Here is a 22,773-nt window from a genome sequence, read left to right on the forward strand (position 1 = left end):
GAGATCCTGTTGTGCCAACCTCTTACTGGGGCAGGAAAACTGAGGCCTAATGAGATGAGGCTTTCAGGATCACTTCACGTCCATGGCATAGCTGGAAAAAAGGTTCAAGACTTCTGGCTTGAATTCTCAGTCTATCCCAGTAGGGTGGCCATCAGTATCCACTGTGGGATTCATTAAGCATATTCTCTTAGTCATACGAGGCCATAGAAATGTCTGTACATATGGAGATATGGAGACCTTATCTCCATCCATATGGCAGCCACGAATGCCTGAGCGCTTCTATTTTCCAGAGGTAGACATCTTGAAGTTAAGCTATCAAAAGGCACATATCCCAGGAAAGCTAAGGCAGGAATGGAGGACCTCTTGGATCGCAAGTGGCTTTCTTCCACACCAGGCTGCAGGGGAAAATAGAGCTGCCACAGGGGCAGAGAATGGCCTCATCTCCCTCACTCTGCGGCACACTCCTAAGGCCTTTTATACTAGCTGTCTGCAGATACCGGCTGAGGGTCAGCTTGGACCAACCAGGGGAATCCTTGCTCCCCCTACTGGTGGCTCATTGCCTCAGTTGATGACATGTTTTTATCTCCCTCCAGACTGCACCTGCTGCCGCTGCTAGAGGAGTGTGGGAGGGGCGCTGGACCTGGCCACAGGAGTGTGAAAATCGGTGCTTGATTCGAAGCTGCCACAACTCATGCATTCTGCAACTAGGAAGTGGGTGACATGACCAGAAGGTACAGTGTGCAGGCTCAATAAATATTCTCACTGTCAGCCTTATGGGATGGGAAGAAAACCCAGGCACAGACAACTTAAAGCTTATCCAAAGCTATACAGCTTTGGGTCAAAGATCCTTAACTTGGGGACCAGGATGATCCCCTGTAAGCACAGTACCGTCTGCCTGTATGCAAACCGTTCTGGTAGCAGGTCTGTGAGTTTCACCAGGATTCCCAAGGGACTCGGTCACTACTCAGGTGCATGAGGGGACTTCTTGGCAGAGGCGCCAGCATACAGGTTTCCACGAGAGGGCTGTTCTCCCCTTCCATCAACCTGTAGTACCCTTCATGGAGTGTCTGGGGTGGGTGCAAACTTTACCTTCTGCTCATCCAGAATCCTGTCCTCTGGAGAGCAAGTCAGATATTGTCCAGGTGAAGTGAATGTGGGCAAGAGAGTACACACCAGGCTCTGCTCATCTTTCTGTCCAGCCCCCCATAGATAAGGTCCATGCTAAGGGGTCTGGGTGCAAACGCAAGCGTACTTTTCCCACTCAAGTGTTTCTGGTTCACAGCCTTCCACTCACAAGTTCACCTACCTGAAATTATTTTCACTAAATATGTCCAGTTCTAGAGTGTAGAAACGCCATCACCGAGGGAGCCAGATCACTTGGAGTGCCCCTTCTGTGGAAAGCAGGCCCTCTGGCCATCACATGATGAGCTCCCAGGAGTACATAAGTCTTGTGCCGGCATGGGGAGGAGGGGCAGTCTTACGTTTACAAATATCCCAACAAAACTGTTGGTGATTGCAAAGAAACAAGGCACTTTGGGGTTAGTTGTGACATGTTGGAGGGCCAGGAACAAACATCTAGATCCAGTGACTATGACTATGGATGCTTTCCTGCTGGAGGCTCCTGATACCCAGCTTACACTGAGGGAGGAATGGCTGTATCTCCGTGGAGCCCCACAGGGGAGGGACTGGTCCTTGTGGGAGCTGTGGCTTTCTAAAGTTTCCTTCCAAGACTCCCCTGTCCTGTTCTGACAAAGGTGGTAAGGTCAGCACCAGCAAGAACTGAAGTCAGCATGAGGACAAAGTGGTGGGGACAAGCCTTACCCAGACCCTCACTGGGATGCAAGCCTCCTCAAGGGGTCAGTGGACTTGCTGCTCTTGTAAGGGGATGTGTTCACCTGTCCTCTGAGCCTGTTTGCACACATATAACACAGATAGCACCAGCACTCCACACTTGATTGTGGTGTGTTCATTCACATTGCCCTCACATGGTCTCTCATCTCTACACACGGGTGTGTGAGGGGTGTGTGTGCGTGTGCGTGTGCGCGTGTGTTAGACGTGATGGACTTTACATGTACTCTCATTTCTGGAACAGGTTTGGTAGTGCAATCGCTCACTGCTGTTATTGAATTCCAGTTTGAAACCCTGACTCTTAAAGTGATGCTATAGGAGCTGGTGACAAGGTCATAAAGTGTGTGGCCATGTGGACAGAGAGGATCAGTGTTCTCTAGAAAAGACGTGAGAGGAACCTATTCACCTCCTACCATGAAGGACACGATTTGAAGGCACTACCTATGAAAGTAGGACCCTGCTGTCATCAAATGTGTTAGTTTCTGTCACTAGAACATGATGCTTCAGATAAGAATTCAGTAAGAAGGTTTATTTGGCTCCCAGAGTTGGGGAAAGGGGTTCTAGCACCTGACGGATTAGCCCGTGACGTCGTTCCTGTGGCGAGGTGGTGCATCACGGTAAGAGCACAGAGCACAGGAAAATTGCCTATGTCGTGGCCTGGCAGAAAAACAAAAATCAGGGAGTGGGTTTGGGTAGTTTCATCACTAGGGGCCCCTTGAGAAGTGGTCCACCCTTACCAGGCCCCTTCGGGCAGGGCTACTGTCCAAGCGTCTGGGGCTCACAGATGTGATTGAGAGCACCTAGGAGAGAGGTGTGGGTGCAAGAATCAAGACTAAGATCTGTGGGCAAGCACGACTTATTGTCCTGTCCTGGACCCAGTTCCCCCAGGGGGCTCTGGCTTGACACAGCCTCCTCTGTCCCCACGGACCTTACTTTTCTCTTTTGTCTGTTTTGTGGTAGCTAATACACCAAGCTGTCATTGCCTTCTTAGCCTGCAGGAAATGTAACAACTGTTATCTACCACAAGCCGCCGAAGCTTTAAATTACGGCAGGAACGGTGACAGTGACAGATTAGAATTTTCTCAAAATCAAACCCAAGCATGCCCCTGCTAAGAAAGGGTCTGGGTTTACTTCAAAAATAATTTACTTAGAAAATTTTGTGGTAGATGGTAAGTTAAGTCCCATCAGTACCCCACCTCTTTTTTTTTCTTCTCCAGCAAAGTATTAGTCTACTAAACTGATTCCCAAAGACATCCCTGTAGGACTTAAAATTATTATCACTTGGGAGAGATTGGTGTGGCACTGGGGTGCTTCCAGGGACAGCATGGACAATTCACTGGGACCCTTTCAAAGGGACAGAGCCGGAGGAGGGCTTAGCACCACATGGTCTTTTTGCCCCAGCTTTGAAAGACGGATATGAATAGCAAGTAGAAAGTCATTAGCCACAAAAGCTAATGAATTTTAAATAGCTAGTACAAGAAAAATTAATTTGCTAAATTAGTCTTGTAGATACAGGTTTAAAAAAATGAGTCACTGTCACCTCAAAAGCATGAAATGAAGATCAACACAGCTCCGAGTCATCAGCCGGGTGGAGGATCATGTCCCTCATGCCCACAGCACAGCACGACCACGAGGGGCCAGGGCTGTCCTCTGCCCAACACCTGATGAGCTCATCAAGCATCACTCAGTGGGTTTCCTCTGTTCTTTCTTTAAAAATCATTTTTTTGAAATTAAAATATAATTATATAATTTCCCCATTCCCTTTCTTCTCTCCAGCCTTTCCCAGGTATGCCCCACTTGCTCTCTCAAATTCATGATCCCTGTTTCTTTCTGCTTGTGTTGTTGTTGTTGTGTGTGCTCCTAAATATATAAATGCTACCTGCTCAGTTCATATAATACTGCTTATATGTATATGACTTTGGGGCTGACCACTTGTTATGGGATAAGCAATTTGGGAGCTCTTCGCTGGAGACTATTTCTCACGCTCTTGTTTTATGGACATCTTTGCCTGCACACCAGGTAAGCACAGCCACTCTTCCCAATGCCATGGTGAGGACTGACCTTAGGACAGTTAGCAACTCATAGGCTGGTCTGCAGCAGGAGCTGTACCTGCCTCATGACACCAGCTAGATCATAGTCCCCAAGCACCAACGAGGGAGTGAAAGGGCTTACCCGACCAAAGTCACACACATGCAGGAAAAGGAAACTGGCTGTTCCTGTCTGGCCTGAGTGCCTGCATATGTGAGCCTGGAAAAAGTCCTGGCTTCAGAGAAACAGGCAGTGTAGATGACATTAGAGGAGTTAGAGAGCATCTGAAAACAGAGCTAGTGGCTTCTAGACTGGCCCAACACTAAACCTTTCCTGCAGCCCAGCCCCAGGGTAGCACAGACACTCTTGGCTGATTTGTCTGTATCTGGTCTCATCTCAGACTGGCCCTGGGCTTCTTTCCTTCCGCTGGCTCTTGCTCAAACTCCTTACCTCCATGAAGCGGATCAAGGCTCAGTACCTTCTCAGTACTAGCATTCCCCAGCACTAAAATTCTACAGCTGGCCCCAACTCACTGGGCTGCTAAGAGAAAGCACAGCTGTGCCACTGGCACAGGTGAGCATCAGGAAGCACCTGTGGTCTGATCTTACAGGATCACAGGGAACGGGCAGACACAATCCCATAACACATCAAGATGTAGCCAAGCAAACACCTAACAGAAAAGAAAACCTAAAGGCAAGGTACAGTCAGCCTTTCACAGTTATCCATTTCTTTAATAATTTATTTTTATTTAATGTTCATTGGTGTTTTGCCAAATGTATGTCTTGTGTGGGTGTCAGAAGCCCTGGAACTGGAGCTACAGACAGGTGTGAGCTGCCACGTGGGTGGGGAATTGAACCCAGGTCCTCTAGAAGAGCAGTCAGTGCCCTTAACTGGTAAACCATCTCCCCGGTCCCCACAGTTATTTTTTAAACAGATATAACATATAAGTTGGGTCAAAAAACTATCTGACATAGCCATGGTGGTGAGGAGGTCCAAAGAGAGAAGTAGGAACAACTGTAATGTTCCAGTTGTCTGACAGAATCAGTCTAGGAAGGAAGTCGTGAGGCATCAACCCTTCTGCCCCATCCTGGATGTCCAGAGGGATACAGACAGCCAGGAACACCAAGCCCTCAGTGATTCTGCCTGGCTAGCTCTGTGGAAAGTCCGCCTGGGGTAGGGGTTAGCTCCTTCAGCATAGAGTGCCCTGGAGTAGAGGGACTTCCTACAGCATGGAATGCCCCAGGGCCCCATTACATCCACCCCCACCTCCCCACCCCCCCCTCTCTCTCTCTCTCTCTCTCTCTCTCTCTCTCTCTCTCTCTCTCTCTCTCTCTCTCTCTCTCTCTCTCTCCCCTCCGTCCCTCCCTCCGTCCCTCCCTCTCCGTCCGTCTCTCTCTCTCTCTCTCTCTCTCTCTCTCTCTCTCTCTCTCTCTCTCTCTCTCTCTCTCTCTCTCTCTCTCATCAAACCTTTTCCATGGAGGAGATGTATGATGTCTGAGCTTCATCTTATCCCTAGGAATACAAAGAGCAATGGATGCTTCCTGTGTGGGCCAAGGTCTCTCTCTGCCTTGGTCAAAGCCTCTCAAGGTTCAGCAGCCATTTGAATCTGTCCATAATCATAGAACTTGGAGGAGAACTCTAGCAACTTGCTGAGGACACTTGGGTGAGGGTGACAAGACCAGGCTGGGGACAGCTTCTCTGCCTTCACTTTGGGCACTGGCCATATCTGACACTTGTTTGGACAGGAAGCTCCCTGGGATACTGGTTGACCCTGGTCTATCAAATGGCCACTGCCAACCAAGGTTTCTGGAGCCTCCCCTCCCCCACCTTGTGAAGCTGGCTTATGGATAATCCTCCCCACCTACTCTTTGCAGGGACCCCCTCTCTGGACTGAAGTGAACATTTTCAGTGTGCACTGGGTGACAGGAGTCAGCCTAGCTGCTCTCTCCCACCATAACCGCATAGCAAGTCCCATGGCCACCTGACAGGCTACTGCTTCTAACTAACTCACACAAACACAGGGCCCTTTGTTCCTCTAAGACCAGTGAACTCTCTCGTCTCCTCTGTGCCAACATATTGCTTGTCCTTCTGCTGAAGTATTCACCCACAAGTACTAGAGGGTCCTGCAGGGTGAGGTGAGCGGTAATGGGGATGCCAACAGGAAGTGCCATTGTCTGTGTCTGCACCCCTGAACACAGCTCCACAGGGAAAAGGGTCCTTGGGTGCAGAAAGTGCGACCCACCCCCTAAGAAGAATGAGGAAAAGGCACATTTTTTTTATTTCCCCACCTCCCTGAATGAGAGGTGAAGAGAGAAACTGTATTTATTTTAAAAAAGCAAAAAGAACTCCAAGTTGGGCCCTTGTGATAGAGGAATAGGGTCCCTCACTTGGTCCCCGTGCCCCCGCGCTGAGGAGGGTGGTGCACAGTGGAGAATGCTTGGATGGTCCTACCCATCCTCCCCAGTGGTTCGCTCAGAAGACGTAAGGCCACTTGCTGTGTGGTGTCTGTCTCCCTTTCACAGACAGCACAGTGGGCCCAGAGAGGAATGAGCACCTAGGGTGAGGGTGGGCAGCAAAGGGCTGGGGCTGTAATCAAAGAAGATGCTGATAGGATGGGAGTCTCTGGATCCTGAAGCAAGAAAGGAGCAGGACAGGACAGTTGATGTAAAAAACTTCCAGAAACAAAGGATGCTGGGCTGGGGTGTGATCTGTGCTGAGGATTGGGGTTCTGTATTGCTGGTGATGCACTGGCCTTGATCAAAGGACAGTGGAGAGAATACCATCTGGGCCAGTAGACAAGAAAGGCAAGGACAGCGCCATTCCATGGGCCTGGCAGGTTAGGGGGGGGGGTCCCCAGTGCCCACAAAGCCAAGACTGCTGAAGCAGACTAGGTTCCTCTAGAGTTCTGGGGCCGGCTGCTCCCCAACCTGCTCCTCCATGGGTGGAACAGCCTCTTGTACATACACGATGAACTCTGAGGCCTCCCCGCCTTGCGTGTACACGGTCACTGTCTCAATGCCCTCCACGTCATCAGAGGACACCACCAGATGGTGCTGCTCGGCTAGCTCCACGGAGGCCTGCTGCACAGTCTCCTGGATCATGACGGTGTGGTTGGAACTGGGCTCCTCATCGGTGACCTGGGAGGGAAAGAGAAAGATGGCACAGGTTCACCAATGATGTCAGGACCACAAAGGTGGCCTGGGAGCTGCATGCTATCTTCTCACCAATGCTGCACTTCATGAAGAGGAGAATGAGATTCCATGACATGTATGGTATGATCAGGGTCTTTTCCATGTTACAAATGGAAGAATCAACACCCCAAATCCAAACTCCCATCCTGATGTCAAGCTGTCTCCTCTGACCTCCACAAGGTGTGGAGTCACTAAAGCATGGGGCTATTGAGTGTACAAGCACCCAGTATAGGGTAGAGGGCTCCTAAAAATGTAAAGCTCATCCATTTGATATTGGTAAAGTGGCTAGGTTCTTCCTGGCTCCTCTGTCTTTACCACTCTGGAGTCCTACTTTGAATACAGTTCCATGAATGCCAATGTCTGGTCATTCTTTGGAGGACTGCTAATAGACACATGTTGCCACAGAGTTGGGCAGAGGTGACCAGGGAACACTGACAGAGGAGCGAACCAGCTGGTTCCTACAGCCAGGACTTTCTTGGTAGCTCTAAGATGGCAGAGTCCAGGTGAGGCCGAATTCTTACCAATACTAAGACATCACGTCCCTGACTATCACCTCTGGGCTGTGTGAAATTTGAAATACCAACCATCTTTAGCCTAAGAAGAGGAACAGGAGACAAATGTAGGAAGAGTTGAGAGCCTAAACTGCAAATAAGGACTGCAAAATAGGCAGGCCCACTGGCCCATGAAGGATGTGGGAGTCGCTATCCTTCCTGGGACCTGAGCGGCAAGGGGATGTGCCCCGCACTGAGCAGGTGTGAATGTCCCCTCCAGCACTGCTGGGAAGTTTGTGTAAGCCTTGGCCTACTTTTCAGTGAAAGAGGGAACAACATGCCCATCTCAAGAGATCACTGAGGGAATCATGTGTTGTACAGTATTATTTTAACTATGTAAAGATGTGTTACATTTGTTTATTCTAAGGAATATTACTCTAACCATGTAAAGGTATGTTACTTTTGTTTATGCTGCATTTGTTTAATGATATAAAGATGTGATTAATTATGAAAAGATGTGTTGTATCTGTTTTTATCTTCCCTGTGTAAGGCACCTGATTAGTCTAGGAAAAAACTGAACAGCCAATAGCTGGGCAGAGAAAGGATAGGCAAGCTGGCCGGCATAAAATAAATAGGAGAGGAAGTATAGGCTCGAACAGAATAAAAGAAGAACAAGAGAAAGAGGAGGCCAGAATGAGGGACACACCTCCCAGGCAAGCCAGGCAGCCGCTAGCCCACCAGCAGACATGAGAAGCAATGAAAGAAAGATATATAGAAGAAAAGTAAAATGCCCCAAGGCAAGAGGTAGATAAAGAGAAACAGGTTAATTTAAGTTAAAAAGAGCTAACCAGAAATGTGCTTAAGCTAGGCCAAGCATTCAAATATAAGTCTTTGTGTCATGATTTGGGAGCTGGTTGGTGGCCCAAAAGAAAAAAGCTTGGTACATTTTGGCCTTCCAACATGGGGCCATATTTCCACATAGGGCCTGAGAAAACTGGGGGGAAAAAGAAGGAAAGAAAAGAACAATAAAAACAAAAAATGGATATGACTCCTATGATAGTCACTACCATACAGCGAGCCCTTGAGCAGCCAGTACTTTAAGTAGAAACAAAACAAAAATGCCAACTTCCTAGAGTTGGCACAGTTGAATGCAGTTCTTGGTCAAACACTCCTCCAGACCAGGCCATGAGCTTATGGCTTGGCTCTCAAAAACCTGCGGAGGGGACGTGTTGGGGCCATTTGGAGTCCTGGCCTCCAGCTGCTCTTCCCTGCTAGCGATCTTTACTTTCCTTCTGATCTGAGTTACTAAAAGCTGTGTCAAAGTTGTTTACCAGCTCTGCTTCATGAGCACGTGTTGCCTTGGCCTCGAGAGGATAAGGTTTTCACCTGTTGGCCCGCTTGACTGTTGGGTATATAAGCCTCCATGGTGCTATTGAATAAGGGGCTTCTTACCAGTGACTAGAGGTCTGTGTCTCTGTCTTTGCGTGTTTCAACTTCCAGCCCCTTGCCTGAAGCTCACGAACTGTATGGTAGCGCATAGAGTGCAGACAAGCGTTGTGCGCTGCAGGGACAAAGCCAGTCACCAAAGCCTCAGTGGAGTACCCAGTGGTAACTTAGCAGTTTAAGAGTTTGGTCACGCAGACAGAAAAGGCAACTGTTTGCAAAGGGGGCACTACCTACTAGTATCTTCTGAATAAACCATCCATTTATCCATCTGTCTGTCCATCCATCCAAACATTTTCTTAGATGCCTTCTGATCAAAGGTACTGATTGTCTATCATTTGATAAAACCTCTGTTACTTTTACAGTTACCAGTAGACCGTAACCTATGGGAGGGTAGGGACAGTGTCTGTCTCGTCACAACTACTTCCCAAAATCCAAGGTCAATGCATAGCGTATAGTAAGTGTCCAATATTTGTTGAATGATGGCCTACTGGGCCCCAGGTGCTGTGATGTGTGGAAAGATAGCAACACAAGGAGATAAGATAAATCATGACCACGCCATAGATGTCTTCTGGGTCCCGTGCAGGTGTAGGGTGGGTTCCAGGAAGATTGGGAAAGGGAAAATGACACCCCTGAGTTGAGGGGAACTAGCTAAGGCAGCCACACAGACTCCCACTCACGACACTTCAGACTCTCCTTCTGTCTTGTAACTGACAGCATGACCACGGCTTCCTACTAACTGACCTGCCCACTCATGACTCTCCAGCTTAAAGGGTCTCACCTCATCCCCTTAATTACTAAAGTTGCATGAGGAGGAACAAGTAGGGCAGGTTCAGTTCATGAAGACTGGGGGGGGGGAGAGACATCTGTGGGAGGAATCTGGGCATTCTGATGTTAGATACTAGCAGGAGCCTGGGACTGAAAGAATTTCAAAACTGCAAAGCTATCCTCAGGGAAAACTAGCCCATTTCTTTATTTGTATTTATTCAAATAAACCAAAACATTTATTCCCCTTATTTTACTGTTTATTTCCACTTTTTTTTTTTTTTTTTACCTTGGAAGATGCACTAGGAATCAAGACCGCAGAGGTAAATACGGCTGTCTTTCACTTTGAAAGGCAGTACCTGATGGGAGATTTGGAAAGGGGAGGGAACATGCTACAAATATTTTCCCTTATGTTGTTGGTAAACAACACAGAGGAAGGAAGAGGAGATGGGTGATAAACATTAAGGTCTTGGGACTGTACATATACAAAAATGACAGCATGCTCCAGGTAAGTGTGATGGACCGATGTGACGAGCAGGATGGGAGGGACACAGAGAGACCAGGTGATATGCAGGGCTATGCACAGCAAGGTAGAGTGAAGGCTGGAGAGAGGGGCAGAAGAGCTCTTAAGATTTAAGGGCCTTAGCCATCCACTCATAGACAGTCTTTATTTCACAAAGCAAGGCAGAGGCTGCTGAAGTCAGGCCTCACCCTATCTAAACTTGCTCTCTTACAATCTGAACATTTACATCTATTTTATCTGCTACTTTTTAGAAGGCTAAAGTCCATATAGGAGAACTCTTTCTCCATTTGTTTATTTTCTTCAATTTCCAGCCCCAGGCTGGTTTTGTCCAGCAAAAACAGTCCTATATTGGTCCACTGATTCTCAAGCACGGGACAGACATCACATCTGGTTGGATGAAGTCACCAGAAGAGGTGATGGATGACGCCAACCGTGCAATTCACTGAAGTCCTAGCACAGACATTGTTTGGTTAGCACAGGCCAAGCTAACATGGGGCTTCCTACTGCCTGCTGGTGCACCTGCTCCCCACACTTAGGAGCTCCATAATGAGCTAGGAGAAAGAGACTGCTTTACAAAAGGATCTCATGAGCCTTTCTCAGTGTCAAGCATTCTAAGTGTCACCTGACCCATTGGCTTTTCTGCCGTTTCTGTGAGCCATGCACTTCTTGCCTTGCTCCCAAAGAAGTTAACAGGTGTCTGCATTTTATTGGATACTCTCCCAAGCTCCATCCTGATTGCTCATACACAGTATCTGTTCCCTCTTCACAAATGGGATCATGAAGCTCCTAGGGGTCCAGCTGGGCAGTTCACAAGTAGCAAAAGCTGGGCCTGGTCCGTATGAGTCTAGAGCTCGCTCTTCCTTGGCTGGCACAGCATGGCAGTGACTAAGGGTATCACATGTCGCAGTCTGATAGAATTATTGCTCCTTAGCCATCCGAGGCAGACAGAGGTTGGCTGTACAGGTCTAACCATTCTCTTTGTTCAAAATGATCACTCTAGCAGCTTAATCTATTAGCACAGGCTTAAAATTGTTCTCCGCAGCAGAAATAACATGGTTTTCACAGTGTCATTACCCCTTGAGATGGATACTTCATTTTCCTCAAATGCTGTATCTAACATGTCTTGCAGCTAAATTATTAGCAGCATAGATAGCTTAATAGAAAACCTTAGCCCACGGGATTACACAGATTGCTCACTAAGTCAGGTCCTGTGTTCTGTTGTAAGTGTTCTAGGCCAGGACTGAAGCCTGCAAATGACCCACACTTGGCAGTTCTATTGATGCTGGAGAGCAGCTTCCCTGTCTCTTTACCTTCATCTCATGGTCCACTCTGCAGCATGGATGGGGATTTTATAGGATGCCATGTTATCCAGGCTCTTCCCATCGCCTTACTGTCTACTTCTGTATTCCTCACTTATCTGTCCTTCCTTTTCCCTCTTCTTCAGCTCCTTTTCCCACAATCCATTCCCAAAAGTTTACATGTTTTAAGAAAGTCCTAGAAATCTCTCTTGCTCACAGGTCCTCAAAAAAGAAGCAGCCCAATTCACTCCCTCAGGCCTCCATGGCCCTGAATGGGTTTTGTGTTATAATCCACCTCCAAGTTCTCCCTGTAAAACTGTAGCGTCTGGTGAACATGGCAATCCTAGCTGTGCAGATGCTGGCTTAAATAAACAGCAGCATTTGTCCTAATTACCTAGAAACACCCAAAGGAACTTAGCACCATTAGCCTTGGAGGGTGTGGCACTCAGGGAAGATGAGACGCTGCCTGCGGGGCCTACCTACTACAGTCACGGATGATGATCCAGTGCAAGGTAAGTCTACATCCAGCTCCCTGTGCTTCTAGTGGACATATTGCTTCAGGTACTTACAATAACACAGGACTGAGCCAAGTGGGCAGCAGTGTGCTGGGACCATGCCATAGTCCCAGAAGGCATGGTCTCCTATCAGTTTCTTGGGCTAGACTGAAGCACAATCTCATTTTAATGTCTCTTTAATAAGAATACATTGAGAGGCTCTTCTGCCAGAGTGTTTCATGCCTCAAGGTCATACAACAAGGACCAGGAGCATCCTCTAACAGCACAGTCTTCTGGACTGAGCACACGCCACCCTGCATCCCCAGCACCCAACACTGGCCAAGGGAAAAATGTGAGGAGTCACCTTGCCCAATAGAAAGACCACAGAAAAGAGGTGGTCCATAGGACGCCTGTAGAGTACTTCTTCCTCAAGGCAGCTCTTGACCTTCAGCTCACAGTCATTCCTCCCCCCCCCCCACACACACACAATCTGAGTTTCAACCTGAGCACATGTCCTTCTGTTGGAGACTGCACCAACCACAGCCTCCCGAGACAACAAAACAACCCAGAGACACAGCCAAGGACGCAGAAATATGACAAACAAAGATAATTAAGGGAAAAAAAAAGCTGTGGCTCACAGCTGAGTCCCACAGAGGTGGCGGTGAAGAAAGGAGAAAATGCCCTTACTAGCCGGCATGGAGTGGAGCACTCGCTAAAGCCGCCGGGAACACAATAGAAAGGACACATCTGCAGCACGCCTTTACCCAGGGCTCTCAGAGTTCTCAGGCACCAGCTGCCCACACACCTGTGCCCGGGGCTCACGGCCACATCCTCATCAACCATCTACTAAAACACGTTTGAGCTCAGTTCCGATGGGGCATTGGAAATGCCAGGCTTCGGACAGAGAAAGTTGGATCCAGCACAGCACATAAATAAATAATGGTTACAGGAAGATGAAACCAGGAGGACAGAGTGGAAAGGCCTATAGTATATGATAACGGCCTTATCACGTTGACATTTGAACAAAACATATCCACAGCACCCTACGGTACATGCTGCCCACGTGCCCAAGTCTGAGGGCCCTGGCTGCTGCAAGCAGACAAGTGGTTTCACTTCAAGGATCATAGTTGGAGGGTCTTGTCAGGACAGGGACCCTCGTTTATGCCTTTCAAGGGACAGATGTCTATCATCATCTCTGTTACTGTTGCTGTCGTTACCAGGAAATCACAACTTCAGGCATTCTTCACACTTCAATTCCATTTTAGATAACCTGAGCCAGGTTCCTTTTTATTAAGACATGCCTTGAAGAACAGCTTTCTCTAGATAGCACTCATGTCCATAAGGAAGGCACCTACGGCATCCATGTTCCTCCAGCAGAGGAACAAGGCCACAGCTTACTCTCTTCTCTCTGTCACTCCTGTTGCTCAGGACTGGCTCTCAAGACCTGCTGGAAATTCTGCGATAGGGAGACGGTCACAGGACTGGGAGGGTCAGCAGGAGGACTGAGCATGCTCAAGACAATTGACAGAGCATAATGAGCCCTCATCATAGCCAGGGCTATTAATGAGACCAGGCACAGGAGACACCTCTTCTAAGGTCCTTAATCTCCGAAATACCCTGACTCCCAAGACAGCCAGAGCTATTTCCCAGACAGAACCCAGTATAACCAAACAGTGAGAATGAGAAAGAAGCCTGCAGTTACCATTCACAGTTTGGCTGTGGAAAGGGGCATACTCCATCACCATGTCATTGCTTCCCCTGTACTCTCAGAAGAGAGGCACGTAGATCTGTTTCAAGGGAGTCACAGCCGGCACATTCGCCATCACAACCTGGCTTAGGAGTGGTGTCCCATGCATTGAAAACAGGAATTATAAATGCAATACCCAGACTTACCAAGGCAAAAGAAAGGATGTGTGAATAGGCTTTATGGGGAAAATATCATAAATTTCTAACTCTAGAACTATATATTTATATACAAGACCAAAATGGAATGATGTTATCTGTAAGAAACGTGCAGAAATACCAAAAATATTCACAGGCAGGAAGAAGCCATCCCAGGCGTCACTGAAGACTGAAAGCCTTTTAAAAAGGAAGGGATGCAAGGATGGGGGGAAGGTCATGACTCAGCCTGTACCAGGCAACCATAGTTCAGGGAGAGATGGCACATCACCTCCTCTGCTTGCCATTTTTCTCACAATTGTACTCAGGCAGCTGGTAGTTCTCTTTTCTGGGAACAGACATCTCAGACATACTCCCAAGACAAGTTGGCCCAGCTGCTCACTAACATCTGTTCCCAGTCGCTACAGCAACCTCCAAGGTCTGAGATGCTGGACCTCATGGAGAGCACAGAAGCACAACTGTACCCTGTCTGAGAAGCACAGGGCAGGCAGCTCTGATGCGGAGTATGCCATGTGCTTACATAAGCTTGTCTACTCAGGTTTCCTGACCCCATCAGAAGGGGTAGGGCCAATTGTCTTTTGAGAAAGAGTTTGCTGAAAGGAAGAGAAACATGGTAAGCAGGCTTCTTCCTGGCCTCTGACTCACGAAATAAAGACTGTTTCCATATTGAACAGATCAACTTACTGCAGAGCAAATGGAAGTTTCGTTAATGGACATCTCACCCTCTTATGCTTTAGGACTCCAAGTCCCATTTGTCTGCCCTGAACAATCACTTGCCCGAGAGGGAAAGGAGCTCCATGTCTTGTAAACTATAAGCAATGAAGCGAGCAGCATGGTGTTTCAGAGAGAGGAAGTGAAGAACAGGACGCAGTTACTGAGAGGTGCCACTCCTTCAGGAGAAAGAGCCTCACCTGGTCCGATCCCCCAAAACAGGCTTCCAACACATGAACCAACCCTGCACACTTGGCACACGCCTTTCTATAGGTACCTGCTTCACAGTGTGTGCCCAATAAATACTGAACCAGGAGATCTCTTACAGGCCCCACTGAAACAGATGGTAGAGTGCTCACAGTCAGGGGGCAGGCTTGTGGTTTTTGTTATCTGATCATCTTCTCATATGTAGACAATCTTCCCAAACCTGCCATTTTGCTGTCCTTTCTGCTCAGTACATTCAAGACTGGCACATCACAGCCAGGCTCCTCTCACAGGGCCTCTTCCATATACAGAGCCCAGGAAGTCTCTGCCTCTATTAACAACCCTTAGCAATGGTTTCCTATTATCTCTGCACATTCCTCAAGAGAAAAGATCTCCACCCTACCCACCTAGATGTCCAGTCACCCCAGAGTCTTTGAAACTCTGTCCTGTCTCATTGCCCACCATTTTCTGGGTCGGGACTGGAACAAAGCCTTGGCCATGACTGTGACTTTTGTTTGACACCCTGGAGGATGCTTCTCTGTCAGCAGGTGTATCAGTTATTTTTCTGTTGCTGTGATAAAATACCATGACTAAGCAAATCAAGAAAGAGTTGATTTTTGGCTCCCAATCAACAAATGCACAGGCTCACCTCTCTTGGCTATTGCTATTAGAGAGGAATGCTCTGACTCTCAGATCATTGTGCCTCCTTGCTCATAATCCCATACCCACTCCTTTTTACTTTGGTTTACACCCCTCAGCATCACAGTCACATCAAGTCAACCTCTTTATTAGCTTGGACTGCTGTAACAAAGCATATTAGACCAAGTGGCTTACGAACCGTAGGACTACAGTTTTCTTAGTTCTTAGAGAACAGACAATGAAATTTGATATCAAGGTTCCAATACGTAGCACTGACATCATGTAATCTTATGGGTGAAGGAGTGTGAACTAGTTTCAGGGCCTCATTCATTACTGTTCCATCTCCATGACCTGGTCTCTTCCCAAAGCTCTACTTTCTAATGCCACAATCACATTCGGGGTTAAAGTGTAACATATGCATTCTGAGAGATATAAACATTTATTCTATAATGGCCTCTCTCAAGGAGGGCTGATTTTGTAGAAATAACTCAAATTGACTCAGCATGAGATTGTACAGGAGCCCACATGCATGCGTTAATTTAGGTGATGTAATTGTTTATCTTCCAGAATGAGCCACACAATAAGCTCTCCTAGGAAAGAGGTGGGACTGGAGAGGTAGTTCCATGAGACTGCACTTGCCCAGCCTGGGCAAGGTCTGGGTTCAATATCTTGCACCAAAAAAGATAAAAGGGAAAAAGTATCCTTTTCATCATTTTATCTGGGACTCCCAGTATGGAGCCTAGATAATGCTTGCTGCCTGCTGAATAGAATCATCTAAAAAGAAACATTCACAGTTGAACTCTGTACGAATAGTAAGGAGTTAAGGAGTTATGCTGTGTCTGTAGTGCCAAGAGCTAAGATACTGCAGTCTTAACATATACTAGCTAGCACAGGGCCAAATGTTTCATTTGCATAATCTATTCAATGGCCCCACTGGGGAGATTCTATTATTTTAACATATTATAAAGAAGGAAACTGAAGTTCAATAAGAAGTACTCTGTCCAAGGTCATGGGCTATGAAGTGACAGATCTGAAGTTCGAGTCAGGCATTTTATATCTCCCATCTAGGTTTACTACACAGATGGTTGTGCCAAGGGAGACACCCTAGGTTGACACCTATGTCACAGACTTTGTGAGAGGTATGACTTTGTGCTTTCCACACAGCATGGTGCCCATAGCCTGCCTGGAGATGCTAAGACTGCTCAGTAAAGGTACTACAGGCCTGTTAGCTAAGTACCATTGGGTCTGAGCTCATATTCATGATCACAAGTATTCATGATGCCTGTGAAACGTATCTGGCCCTGAGTCTGGTGCTTGATAGCCTAGGGACACCTAGGAGAGCAAACCTCCACCTACTCTTATAGATCTTCAGTGTGATAAGAACTAAGCATGCACAAAACCATACTCGGTTATGGTTTAGACAAAGTGTCTAAGAACTGGGAAGGAAAGATGGTTCTGCTGCCTTCCCATACTTCACTACTGCCCAGCAAGGGAGGAGAGCTTCTTGTAGGATGGGTCTTCTTGCAGGGAGTAGTCACTGCCATTCTCCTTCTCCCTCGTTATTTTGAGGATAGGAACAGAGAGCAAACTGAGGGTTCTTCCAGCCTAAAGCCCTTCCTAGAGAAGCAAAACGTCCACAAATGCCTACAAGCTATTCTCTGACCATGGCTCTATATGACAGAGTACTGCATATAGGTCTGATGTTAGCATGGGGTATTTGGTTCTCATTTGACTATTCAGTGACTGTATCCATCATCTATACTGCCTAAGAAATTAACACAAAGGTAAAAGCTTAAAACAATCCCAGCCCCCTTGAATCAAATTGTACAGGTGGCTGTCACTAAGTGGAGATGTTTTGTGCTTTACGGATCATAGATCTGATTAGGCCTTACTGGTCAAGCTTCCTTCTTTAGAATCTACAATGTCACCTACTAACAAAGAAGTAGGATCACTCACATTCTCCAACTCTAGAGGACAGCACCTTGTAGACTGAGAGGCCCACTAAGGGCATACTGAAAGATCACTGCCATGAAGAGGTCAGGACATGCCTACACTCAGGGCTATGTCTATATCTGATGCATAAGCCTCAAGGGGGAATCGGTTCTACAGAAGGGAAGAGAGGATAATGAGGAGGAAAGTGGTATCAAGCAAACTGCAATGAATGGCGGTATCAAAACTCAAGTGGGATTCTGCAGCATACAAGGAACAACAGTAGGAAAACTGGGGCTTAGAAAAAGGAAGGAATAGGCGATTCTCAGTGGACTGGCATCCTCAGCTCTAAAGGAGGATATATGCGGGGACAGGTACCATAATGAAGAAACACAAGTCTTTATTTGATTTCTGTGAACCATGTCTCATAGGTCCAGAGATGTATCATGGAACTTATTCTTACTTCTAAGATTTCACAAAGAAACAGACTTTTCAGCATCTACCAAGGCATGAGAGGGCTCAGCAAGTAATAAAAGAGCTTTGAGAGGAAGTCATTTGGAATATCAGCCATCAGCCATTATGCCAGGGGCAGAAGTCTCTGAAAGAAATTTCATTTAGGAAGAAGAAAAGGAAAAAGGTTGAAAGGCTGGGGAGAGCTAAGGAGGGTCTACAGGGGACAAAGGTGGCACTAAGTCGCAAGGAGGGTAAGATGCAGCGTGCTCACCTGTCCCTGCATCTCCATGCTGAAGGAGACAGATCAACAACAGCAGAACAAATATTCAAGAGGCAGCTGCTTGAATATTAGGGACCTGACAGAACTCAAGTTGGCAGGGGTTTGTGAGCAAGCCAATTTTGCAGCAAAGTTCCTGTGTCAGGAGCCAAAGCTGATCAACCAACAAAACCCAGAACCTGAGGTGAGAAGTCTGTCACAGAGGGGGCTATGATGGGTGCAAGAGGGGGTAAGAAGTCACTGAGGAGATTTTTCTACTCACAAAGGAGCAGAAGAGCTGAGCATGCAAGACACCAAAAGAATGAGAGCCAGGAGGATCGGAACAAGTCCCTGACCAGTCAGGGCTAGGAAGTGAAGCCCTGTCTCAAATATCAAACCAAGCCAATATGGCAAATGGAAGAGTTGGGGATTAAACAATAACAGAAAAATTTGACTTGGAGGCAGCTGCTGAAATCCTAAGGCTGTACTTAGCATCTAGCATTAGATCCTCTGAGCCCACAACTGTTTACTCTCTGTCCCTGTGACACGCACTGTTCTCTGTCCACAAGTACACATGTACACAACATACAAATATACACATGCGTGTTTCCTTAATCTTCTATGAAGAATCCCTTAGATGAACCACAACAATGACAGAAGACATAACAGGACGGCGAGTGACACCTGAGACGCCAAGGTACTGTTCACAGTGCAAGAGGACTAAGCAGCTGTTAGCTGTGACACACATGGCACACCAACATGAATCAACCCAGCCTAGGAAGGGAAAAGGGGCCAGGCCTGCTGGGACCTTATCTTTCATCACTAGCCCCTGGCTGCCTTGACCCTCAGAGGAAACTGTTTCCAATATATGTCAAAAAGTGCCCTTCACAAACAAAACCATCAAATTCCATTATTTCATGTTATTTGCACTTAAAGGGACAACAAAGGAAAAGAAAATGGACCTTGCTTAGCTTGTTCTGAGGTCAAGGAAAGAGGAGAGGCCTCACCATGTCTCACCTTAAGGCACTTCAGCTGGCAGATATCCTCTATACCATGTAGGATTCTCTGGCCAGGATGCCTGATACATAATTATAATAAAACAGAGGAGAACGTTTTCCTTAAAATAGTCATGAAGATGGACTTTGAAGCTGCGTCTAAATCCTTCCCCATAGGCCCCAACCCATTATTTGACTACAGTCTCTGGTCATGCTCAGCTTCACGAGCCAGGGGAAGAATCCAGGCTGGAATCTCTTTGCAAGAAACTTCCAAGGCACCAGGCTCTCAGGCCAGGGTCTGCACTTGGAAGTCCCTCAGCAGAACAGCTTCTCTTAGCACATAGTCCAGATGGATGGTGACAGTGGGTTCAGCAAGCTTGAAAACTGGGGATTCATCACTTTTACTTATTGGTATACTTCAGAATGTCTCCAAAGACTCACGCCTTGAAGACTTTGTCTGGAGGGTGGCACTGGTAGGAGGTAAGGAGAACCTTCAGGAATCAGGGCCTTGCAGAAGGGAGTAAGATCATGGAGGCAGGTCCTGAAATGGACTATCTGGATGGATCCCCAGCCCCCCTCTCTCTCTAGTGTTGTCTCAAGTGCCACCAGGTGAGCAGTGTTGCTTCACCATGCACTTCTGGCCCAAGTGATGCAGCTAAAACAGCACAGAGTAGAACCTTTGAAGCCAGGAGCCACAGTAAATATCACCTTATAAGCGCCACATAGCAAGCAGGAAATGGCAGTGCATTCCTGTCATCCCAGTGCTGGGAGGGGGACCCCGGAAGACCCTGAGGCTAGCTGCTCAACCAGTCAAACCAAGCATAGAATTCAGATTCGGTGAGAGACACATTCTCAACAGATGGAGATTGACAGAGGAGGACACTCAGTATCAACCTCTAGCCTCCACAGGTACATGCATGGGCACAGCCATGTACACAAACACATACATGCACCAACGTATACCATACGCACATATAAAAAATGAATCAATAAAAGTAACCTGGAATTCACTTCGGTCCTATAGAAAATGCACATAAAACAGACAATTCTGTTATAAAATACATAAAATTATGGTATGTAACAGCATTTTAAAAATTCATTGTTATAGTTCCTCATATGCTTTTACAACACACCGTTGCTTTTTCTCTTCAGTACTGATTAACCAGTGACTGGAGAGTCAAAACATAAAACCAACAGTTCAAGCAAAAAATACTCAGTTGTTATTGGGCAATTTCTTTGTGTGGTGGCTTGGATTGGAGCAAGAAGTCATCAGTACTGAAGCCCTATGCTCCTTTCATGGGGAGAGGGCAAGAACTTGCTTCCCAACAGGGGTTATAGGACTCCATCAGTGGCTCAGCAGTCTCATTAGCACATGCAATTTCCGAAAGAAAAAGAATCAATCCCACCCAATAAAAACAACCAAATTAAATGTAAATGATGGGATAATTTAATCAGAGAAAAGGTCAGTCCCTCACCTGCAAGAGCTCGAGATACTTCAGTCCCTCTGGTACAGGTGTGGGCAGATTAATGTCTATCTGACCATTCATCCATCCATCCATCCATCCATCCCCTATTCTTCTATTCATTATTTGTTACAGTTACTGAAAGGGAGGCTCAGGCAGGCACACGAGATGATGACTATGCTACACCACACACTTGGGAACATTTCCAAATGGAGTCCCTCATGATTATGTTCACAGTTCCACTTGCAGCTCTGGGTTGAAGTAAGAAAGAAGACTCCATCAGGGGTACCACTGTCTCCTCCTCCTGTGAACATCTGTACCTGCTTACACAGGTCGTACTGATGCTGATCTGCTTGGCTCTGTTGTACTTGTCTGATGGAGAGAAGCATACCTAAGCAGGACTCTAAACTCACATCTTCACATATGGCAGCATTGACTGTGACACTCAATAAACCAAATCCCTGAGTAGCAGCCAATCAATATTCTTCATAAAAAGAATATATAGATGATAATAAGTTACACCTTCTGAATTCTCTGACATTTACAGGTGTGAACCAAACAAAGCCCTCCCACTCCTGCCCTAGTTAGACCCTGTTCCAGTAAGTACCAGATCTTTTTCAAGATTCCAAAGATTCCACATCTCGGGACACAAGTGAGGAGTTCCAGAAGATACGGAAGACAACATGGAGTCTGCGACCTAGCAAATGCCAAGTCAGAAGCCGGGATGTGTATTTTCAATCAGGACACTGCAGACTTCAGCATCCATCTTTCTGGTATCCAACTTCTGTTCAAGGCCTGGAGGGAAACCTCACTGTGGACTTAGAGTTTCAGACACTCAATTCAAATACTCCACCACAGGGCAAGACTTGCCTAAGGATCGAAAAATCCACGTTAAACCAAAAGTTCCTATTGCCCCAGAGATTTTCATGGAGGGAACTTTTCATGCTTCGCCTCATACACTGAGAAACCATTGAGTAGTCATAGAAACAACAGCGAGATCTCCACTCTTAACTTCAAAGGTGGGTAGCCAGGACACATGATTCAAGAGAGCATCCACGAGAGCCAGTCTAAGAACTGTCTTTGGTCATGCAAAGAAAACTTATTTTTCCCCCTTGTGTCATGTTTCGTTCTTATTTCTCAGTACTAACTTCGCAGTAAAGTTTGGATATCACTAGTAGCCCACATCTTTTAAGTTTCTCCTGAAATTTCAGAGACATCTCCCCCCCAACAACCCTTTGTCCCAAGAGCCTTCAGCCCCATGCTGTAAACATCGGCTCTGTTGGTTCACCATTTCGCATTCTCTGTAGCTTACTGCTTTATTCCTGTCCAATTCCTTTCCATGGAGAGCAGACACCTCGAAGGCAGGCACTGGTTCCTTCCTAGAACTCTAGCACCACAAAACTCACTGACAACAGCAAGTACTCAATAAATATCCAGTAGTTCATAAAAGAACATATCCATGCAAACCTTTATAATCTATATTTAAACTGTCTTCATGAACTTGAAGTATATAGTTTCCTTGTTCTGGTGTGCTTACTGGCTTTGTTTTCTGCCTTTAAAGTAGCTGTGTGAACTAGTTTTGTTGACCGAGATTTCTGTCCTGCCAGGTTCCCATAGTTGTTAAGTCCCAAAGAAATCACACAGAGGTCTACATTAATTATAAACTGATTGGCCTAGTTTCAGGCTTCTTATTAACTCTTATAACTTATATTAACCCATAATTCTTGTCTGTGTTAGCCACGTGGCTTGGTACCTTTGTCGGTGAGGCAGTTATATCTTGCTTGCTCTGTGTCTGGCTTCCTCTCTGTCTGGGTGAGGACTGCAGACTGACTTTTTTCTCTTCCCAGAATTCTCCTGTTTTCCTTGCTCCACCTCTACTTCCTGCCTGGTTGCCCCGCCTAAACTTCCTGCCTGGCTACTGGCCAATCAGCATTTTATTAAAATACAATTGACAGGTTACAGATCATTGTCCCACAGCATAGTTTAACTTTTTCAAAACCTGAAGCAGGTACTAAAAAGACAGGGATGAGTAAACAAACGAAACTCGGATTATCACATGCAGTATATTCTAACAGACTGGCGAAGACTACTGAGGTCAGAGGAGGAAAGGAATGAAGCACCATAACAACTTGGTAGAAAAACC

General features: G+C 46.7%; 1 protein-coding gene across 2 annotated transcripts in view; it reads right to left on the bottom strand.

The window, feature by feature from the left end:
* Positions 1-6,252: 6,252 nt before the first annotated feature.
* The window catches only part of Zfat (zinc finger and AT-hook domain containing), a 168,438-nt gene continuing 151,917 nt past the window's right edge, over positions 6,253-22,773 (bottom strand). For both annotated transcript variants that reach the window (XM_038343985.1, XM_038343984.1), the window contains exon 16: positions 6,253-7,013. In XM_038343985.1, coding sequence (XP_038199913.1) covers positions 6,774-7,013 — 240 coding nt within the window. In that variant the 3' untranslated portion in view covers positions 6,253-6,773. The remainder of the gene's footprint in view (positions 7,014-22,773) is intronic.

Source organism: Arvicola amphibius, chromosome 9 (assembly GCF_903992535.2).
Source record: "Arvicola amphibius chromosome 9, mArvAmp1.2, whole genome shotgun sequence".
NCBI classification, from domain to species: Eukaryota; Metazoa; Chordata; class Mammalia; order Rodentia; family Cricetidae; genus Arvicola; species Arvicola amphibius.